Here is a 7807-nt window from a genome sequence, read left to right on the forward strand (position 1 = left end):
GTCGACGCCAGTATTGAGGAACGGTCTAGCTGGAGTGATCCGACGCGAAGGCAAGTCGCCCATCAGCTGCTGTGGGGTTGCCGCCCGCCATCGCACACAGGTGGTGCACCGATGCAGAACGGCCTTGACCAAGGCCCGACCGCGAGGCACCCAATAAAGCTGTCGGATGGAGCCGAGGGTTAACTGCACGCCATGCAGTCTTTCGGTGGAAAGCCTCAATGATGAGCTTCGTCAGGTGTGAGCGGCTCGGCAAGATCACAGGGTGTTTCGCATCGTAAGCCAGCAATGAATGTCTCAGCCGCCCTCTGACTCTGAGATTGCCTTGAGGATCTATAAAGGGAGTAAGTTTTAAAAGAGAGCTCCTTCTTGCTATGGGTTCCCCTTTGGCTAAAGATTTTAATTCGTTGCTCCAATGTTTAGCCTGGACCATGCGGATTAGAGACTGGCGAGCGTCATCCAATTCGTCAGCGGAGAGGGCAACAGCAAGACGTGGTGCAGCTGCAGGAGCTGGTGGTGCCTGGCCTCTACGGCGCCAGCGGAGACACCCGGCGATTACCCGGGTCAGACGAGTGAAAGAGGAGAATCTGGTGATCTCCTCGGGTTCAATGGGTTGCGGTCTGACGGCGGCGGCTTGAATTCGGACTCGCCTCTCCGGCAGCTCGTCATCCTCTGGGTTGAGGACTTCCGTGGACCGCGGTGGAGCTCCGAGCCGCAACCAGGAAGGACCTTGCCACCAGAGTGGATGAGCGATCAGTTCGCTCGGCGAGATACCCCGCGACGCAGTCAGCGGGGTTGTCCGTTCGAGGAAGATGATGCCATGAGGCGCCTGGGAGAGCCGTCTGAATCTCTGAGACTCGGTTGGCCACGTATGTTTGCCACCGCGAAGGATGCCCCTGGATCCAGCTGAGAGCGACGGTGGAGTCCGTCCAGAGGTGAACTGGCGCTTCTTCCGCAATCATAGGGCAAACATGGCCTACCAGGCGGACTAGCAGAGTGGCGGCACATAATTCCAGTCGAGGTAGAGTTACCTGTTTAATAGGCGCCACTTTAGTCTTAGCTGCGACTAAGCTCACCTGTTTTTCCTTGTCTCCAGTGTTCGTCAACAAGTAAACCACATCCGCAAAAGCCCGCTCTGATGCATCGGCGAATCCGTGCAATTCGACGGAGGCGGCTAGAGGTCCGACAGGCAAGTGACGTGGCACTCGAATCTCCGCTAATCTCGGCAAGTCTCCTTTGAAGTCGTCCCAGAGTTGAGACTGGCGATTATCCAGAGGAGTATCCCAATCGACACCCATGAGCCAAGTGGATTGAAAGAAGATTTTCGCACGCGCCACTACTGGAGCCAACCACCTTAGAGGATCGAACAGGCGAGTTGTAAGCGACAGGACGGACCGTTTCGTGGCTGTTGGCATGTCGACCATGGGAATCGCATACGAGAAGGAGTCGATGCTGGGATGCCATTGGAGTCCCAGCGTGGCATGGCTCTCGTTAGATTGCCAATGGCGCAGGTCGCGCTGCAACCGATGTTCCGCCGGACCGCCCTCAAGAAGCTCGGCGTGATTCGCGGACCACTTGCGCAGGGGGAAGCCGCCCGCCCTGCACAACTCTGTTAGCTGCCGTCGGAGCTCCTGAGCTGCCTCGAGGGAATCGGCCCCGGTGAGGATGTCATCCATATATGTGTCGCGGCGCAAGGACACGACGCCTTCCGGATAGTTACTCTCCTCGTCGATGGTGAGCTGCTGCAGAGTTCGCATGGCAAGGAACGGTGCACAGGCTAATCCGTACGAAACGGTGTTCAGCTCATAGTCTGTGACCTCTTCGACCTTGTCGTTACGCCAGACTATCTTTTGCATCCTCCGGGCTAACCAAGATCTGACGGTACATTTTCTCTATGTCCGTAGCTAGGACATAGAGATGACGGCGCCAGCGTAGAAGTACGTCCCCCAGGGCAGGCAGTAAGTTCCGACCAACCAGTAGATTTTGATTGAGGCTGTCTCCCTGAGCAGTGGTAGCAGAGCCATTGAAGATAACCCGTAATTTTGTTGTAGCGCTTGCTTCGCGCAGCACGCCATGATGTGGGAGGAAGCTTCGATCTCTTTCTTCGGCTGCCCTGGGCGTCGCGGACATGTGTTCGAGCTCTTCGTACTGCCTCATAAAGTCAGTATACAACTGCTGAAGACGGCTGTCGTGCCTGAAACGGCGCTCCATGTTCATTAGAAGACGCATGGCGGTGCGTCTTGTCCCCGTGAAATTTGATAGAGGCTTGATCAACAGGAGGCGCACCACGTAGCGACCGTCAGCGTTTCTTTTGTGTGTGTCAACGAAGATTTCTTCGCAAGTCTGCTCGTCGATGGACAGTGGAGCACGGGTGGGCTCTACTTCTTCTTGCTGCCAAAACCGCTGCACCAGACCCGTGAGTTGCTCATCCCCTTGGCACACGTAAGATTGAGACTTCCCTGTTACCTTCGATTGCCGTCCGACGGTTCCCGATAATATCCATCCCCATATGGTTTTTTGTGCGACAGACTCCTGAGGTCCTCCTCGACAAAGTCCATGGAGGAGGATGGAGGCGTAGACATCAGCGCCGAGAAGTAAGTCCACCGGGCCGGTGGACAGGAAGTCAGGATCGGCTAGATCCAATCCCGTAAGGTGACTCCAAAATTGCTTCTTAGCCCGGCTGCAGCCGTTATAGATAGTGAGCTGCGGGAGGATCAAGGCCGACACCGTCATCGGCGACCTTCCCTCCTTCGAAGACACCTCCAGTTGCACCAAGCCGCGAGCGACGCTTGTCATTTTGCCTCCGACGCCGAAGACCGAAATCGAGATATGTTTCCGCGGTAATCTAAGTCGCTGAGCCAACGACTCGGAGACCAGAGAAGATTCGGAACCCTGGTCGATTAGCGCGCGCGCAGCGTGTAGTTTCCCGTGCCGGTCGGTAACGCAAACGCGAGCGGTGACGAGGAGTACTGTCGTAGGAGGTTTGGCTGGGTGATGCGAAACGTGTGTTGTCTTCACGGTGCCTACTTCTAGACAAGCATCGTGCAGAGACGTGTGGTGCCGGGCGTTGCAGACAGAGCAAGTCTTCTTGGACGAGCAGTCGACCAGAGGCGACTCCCATCCTGCGGTGGGGCCTCGGGATCCTCCACCTCGCAACAGGAAGCGAATCCTGGGAGTCAGCGTTCCCACGCCTGCCGTCAGGAGCGTCAGGAAGGTCATTTACGACCCTTCCCTGACACCGAGCATAAGGCGTGTAGGAGGACGATCCCAGTCTTTCCGCCGCTCAGTAAGCATAGTCCGGCCTCACATCAAAAGGAGGCCTAGCGGGCCCAGGAGCGTCATCCTGCCAACGGAGCCGACGAGTTTGCCACTATCGACCCCGGCCCCTGTACACTTCGTGGAGGCCATCCAGTGGTATACGCCACCACGTCTGTCTCCAGTACCGTCTTCGCCGGAGGTTGCCTGCGCGCCCAACTCTATAACCACGCAGACCCTTGCGGAAACCAAGGTCGCGATGACACAGACCTCACTAGAAGTTAAGTCAGTGGGGACTCAAAAGGGCTCCAGTAGGAGCAGGATCCGGAACGCCAGTACGCAGACCGAGCCCCCAGGAGCACGATTTTACTACGCCAACAGAAACTCTCCTTACAGACGTTCTCGCTACCAATGTTAAAAATACTTGACATATTTATGCACAACGTAAAATAAATGCTCTTTTACCTATTCTACCGTGTGATCAATAAGTAAGAACCAGACATATTCCCAGCGGTTCCCTGCAGCTGTACTGCTTCGTGTTCATTATTATCTTCCAAAGCCATGATGGCTTCCGCAGGCTCCGGAGGATCAGGCAACCTAGCCTGTATGCACATGTTGTGCAATACTGCACAAGCATTTATAATTTGTGCTGCTTTCTCAGGTGCATATTCCAAAGTTCTATATCTTAAAAGGCATCTAAATCTTTTTTTTAAAATACCTATGCAACGTTTTACAGCATTTCGTGAACTGCTGTGACGTTGATTAAAATGATCCTCTGGTGTACCAGGTTGCGCTTCAGCAAATGGTGCTATTAACCATGGTTCTAATGGATATCCAGAATCTCCTTGAATTGAAATAAAAATGATTTAGTAATTTAAAAACTGTAATTAGCAAAATTAAACAATTACCAAATATCCAACACTGATTGCCAGCTTCATATTGCGCTTGTACAAGACGCCTTACATAGCAATGCCTCCACACAAATGAATCATGAGTGGAGCCAGGATATCTTGCCACTATATTTATTATTTTTAGATCTGTGTCGCATATCTAAGACAATATTATATGATAGTAAGTTTAAAATATTTTTATCTTATTAAATATTGATTGTATTAAAAATTAAAGATATATTTACGATTTGTACATGTTGTGCATGATAACCTTTCCTATTAACGTATAATCCTTCATGCAAAACAGGAATTTTTATCGCTATATTAGTTCCGTCTACAAATCCCAATAATCCCGGAATTCTGGAATTGTTGTAATTCCTATACGAAAAACATAACTTATTAAAAATTATTTTATCTTTTATGATTTTTGCAGATGCAGAACAGTTTAATAAATACAGAAAGAAATAATGACTAATATGAAGATGTAAAGAAGAACATTAATTGTGCTATTAATGTAATGATGCAATAATGTGTTATTAGTGTGACTTAAACAAGAATGTGTTATTAATTTATATTTATGTGTTGTTAATGTTGTTTATGTGTTATTATGTTACACTAGAAGAAAAATGTTAATGTGTTATTAATATAATGTTTATGTATTGTTAATATGTTGTTTGTGTGTATTATTATATATTAGACTTGAAGAAGAATGTTAAGGTGTTATTTAACTAATTATATTATGTTAATTTAATTCATTATTAATTTCTTGAATAAATTTTTTAAATATGTTGCACATTAATAATTATAATATATTTTTCGCAATGCATTTTCTATAGTGTTTTTTAATAAACACTTGCCAGTTAGGTCGAATTAATAAATTATTTCGTGTTTAATAATTATATATTATTATATATTATATATTATAATAATATATATATTATAATAATCATAATAATTATTATCATAATAATTATATATTATTTTACTCTTGCAATTTCCTGAATCTCTTGTTGAGTTGTAGGAAAATGTATCCATCGTCTCAACATGTATTCGTTTATAGCAGATGTAACTTCTTTTAAGATTACACTAACTGTAGACTGTGCTATACTTAATCTACTGTCGACTCCAACAGATTTTTGATAACTGCCTTGACCATAAAAATTCAGAGCACACAATACCTAATATTAATAAAAAATTTACATTATTATATTATTACATTACATTATATTATTACATTATTATTTTTTTATTGCCACTTAAATAATTGTTTCTTTTATATAATTTATTAAATATTAACTTTAATATGTATGTATAAAGATTTACATATATTAATTATATAAAATATTATATTGTTACGTCCAAGGGACTTCACGATTCTTTTCTTTCCCATAACTGGCGCACACGTGCATGACTTCCAAAAAATCGTTAATGTCAGTTAAATTGGAATAGGATTCTCAGTAAGTGCTCCAAAAACGACAGACAGATATTAACGGGCTATAAAATCATAAAGAGTAGCATCACAGTCAAGGCGCCAGCCAGTTAGCCGAATTTGATATTTTCCGATCACTTGAAAACTCATAAAATCTAAGAAGCTATAGAAAGTAAAAGAAACTATTCATGAAAACGCGAGTGACCGGATGTCGCGACGCGACACATGTACCCATTTTAATTTCAAGGGGGTAGTAAAAGTCATCCCTTGTCTTTAGCAGACGCATCCTGCAAGACATAAATTACTACCACCTCCGATACTGAGAGGTCCTCCGATACTGAGAGGTCTCCCCGTTTTGGAAGATGCTCTCCTATTCGCGAACGAATGTAATAAAATTCTGATTTGTTACATTTGTTCTAAACGCTCATAAGAGGGGGCAGGGAAGAGACGATGGAAATCTAATGAGAGTTTCTATTCGTTAACTTCCCTGGGTCCTCACTCTAGGAGAGGGTAATCCAAAAACGATATATAAGCGCGAACTTCGAACAAATGATGACTTCTTAAGTATTCTTCATCCTTAAGTCTTCATTAATCAGTTATTCATTTAATCGGCTATTCATTCAGTATCTCAGCATTTTTGCATTACTCAGTCACTATTCTCAAAAATCTCAGGGTTATTTGTATTAACAAAAACAGTCAGTAACCCCATCGAGTCTGTGCGCGTTTGCTAAATAACAGTGCAACTATCCTGTCATTCTCGACGCCAAGAGGCCCAGCAACAACCACCAGCTAGCGCTAACCGCAATCGCGTTCTCTGAAACAAATAGTAAGTCTTTTCTTTTGTTTATGATCTACCTCCGCTTTCTTCTCTTTACTTATTATAATCGCTTCCCTAGTGGAACCCGTTTCGAGGAAATCCACTAGAGCCAAAGCAAAGCGACTCCGATACCGTCGCAATCGCCGAACCCGCAGACTACTGGCTCGGGCTGTGGCCGACCCTTCTTTTACATTAGATTTAAACGAAATAAATACGAATCTTCCTATCACCCGAATCTTCTTGAGTAACATCCAAGAAGATATGCGAGACTCCTCATATCTCCCCCCTCAAACCTCTCCTCCCAATTACTTCCCGTATCTGTCTCCTGGAACCCTTGCTCCTAGTTACTCTCCCGTGTACGACACGGAACCCGACCATCCGCCTGAATTTCCGCAATTGTCGCCCTTTCCTTCTCCAGCCCACGAAACAACTCCTGATTCTCATCTCTTCTGTCCTCCCGCTCTTCCTCCCCCTATTTTCTCCTGGATCAATTTTAGTGATCGAACCGTCGCAACAATTCTCTCCTTAACCTACCCTGAATACACAGATCCCATTCTACCAGGTTCTTTTACCTTGGGACCTGGCCCCATACACATTCCTAGCCTTAAGGCTTTTACCGATAAGCCCATAGCCTTTCCTATAGAATACTTTCGGGAAAGGTATCCTCCTGATTTTGATTAGATCCTCTTCGTCTCGCATACACACACACACTCACGTACATACACATACTCACTTAATATTGTTACAGAATCATGTACTAGACCGTATCGATTTATGATTAAAATTTTTATATAACCTTTCTTTATAATGTATAATAAATTCATTTAAATTTATTCTTTCGCGTTCAACTCAATTGATCCCTCACTTCTCCCACGCTCCTTGTCGCACTTGGTCCCGTCCCGGGTAAAAAGGATTAAATTCCTTTACCAAAAAGGGGACCGTCGAACGATCATTTGGACCAGAAATAGCGTAAGATCGACCCTTGCGGTCATTGACCTATCTTTGGCTCTCCCGCAGGCTCGCTCGACCCGAGACATCTGCCCTTAAGGCATCTGTTCTCGGGATACGAGTGTCACGTCCTTCCTTCGGCCCATTCTTCCTCGGGCCTGGACGTAACAATATTATATTATATTATATTATATATTATATTATTATTTAAGATATTTTTTAATATAATTTTTTAACTTTTTACTTTAATGTGATTCGGGATTGCGACAGCTCTTTCTCGTAAAGGAAGATATGGCTCTAAATATTGTATTAGATTGTGTGCCAAAGGTTTGGACAATCTGTATATTTCCCATAAATTCTTTGTCAGGAAGAATAAATGGATTATACATGTCCCTAATAATTCTTCTCATAAGACGACTTTGTCGAATTGCTGCAAGACGTTGTCTTTCTCTCTCGCGAAGTATTACAGCT

General features: G+C 45.2%; 2 protein-coding genes across 2 annotated transcripts; both read right to left on the reverse strand.

Moving 5' to 3' along the window:
• Positions 1–25: 25 nt before the first annotated feature.
• LOC145975954 (uncharacterized) lies at positions 26–1754 on the reverse strand. The gene is made up of 2 exons (XM_083106719.1): positions 1029–1754; positions 26–946 (listed from the first exon to the last, which is right to left on the reverse strand). Exons 1-2 carry the CDS (start codon positions 1752–1754, stop codon positions 26–28), a joined length of 1647 nt encoding a protein of 548 aa, XP_082962845.1.
• Positions 1755–1830: 76 nt separating this feature from the next.
• Positions 1831–3216, reverse strand: LOC145975955 (uncharacterized). The gene has a single exon (XM_083106720.1). The coding sequence runs from the start codon at positions 3214–3216 to the stop codon at positions 1831–1833; it is 1386 nt and encodes a 461-aa protein (XP_082962846.1).
• Positions 3217–7807: the final 4591 nt, after the last annotated feature.

The sequence above is a fragment of the Camponotus vicinus genome, unplaced genomic scaffold, assembly GCF_025532165.1.
Source record: "Camponotus vicinus isolate PSW18456_S1 unplaced genomic scaffold, iyCamVici1.0 SCAF_8, whole genome shotgun sequence".
Lineage (NCBI taxonomy): Eukaryota > Metazoa > Arthropoda > Insecta > Hymenoptera > Formicidae > Camponotus > Camponotus vicinus.

Excerpts from the sequence above, each read along its gene's own strand:
- LOC145975954 (XM_083106719.1), bottom strand. The coding sequence starts at position 1,754 with ATGCGAACTCTGCAGCAGCTCACCATCGACGAGGAGAGTAACTATCCG. Across the intron at positions 947-1,028 it reads AAGTGGCGCCTATTAAACAG|AAGCGCCAGTTCACCTCTGG; the intron begins GTAACTCTACCT and ends TGATTGCGGAAG.
- LOC145975955 (XM_083106720.1), bottom strand. The coding sequence starts at position 3,216 with ATGACCTTCCTGACGCTCCTGACGGCAGGCGTGGGAACGCTGACTCCC.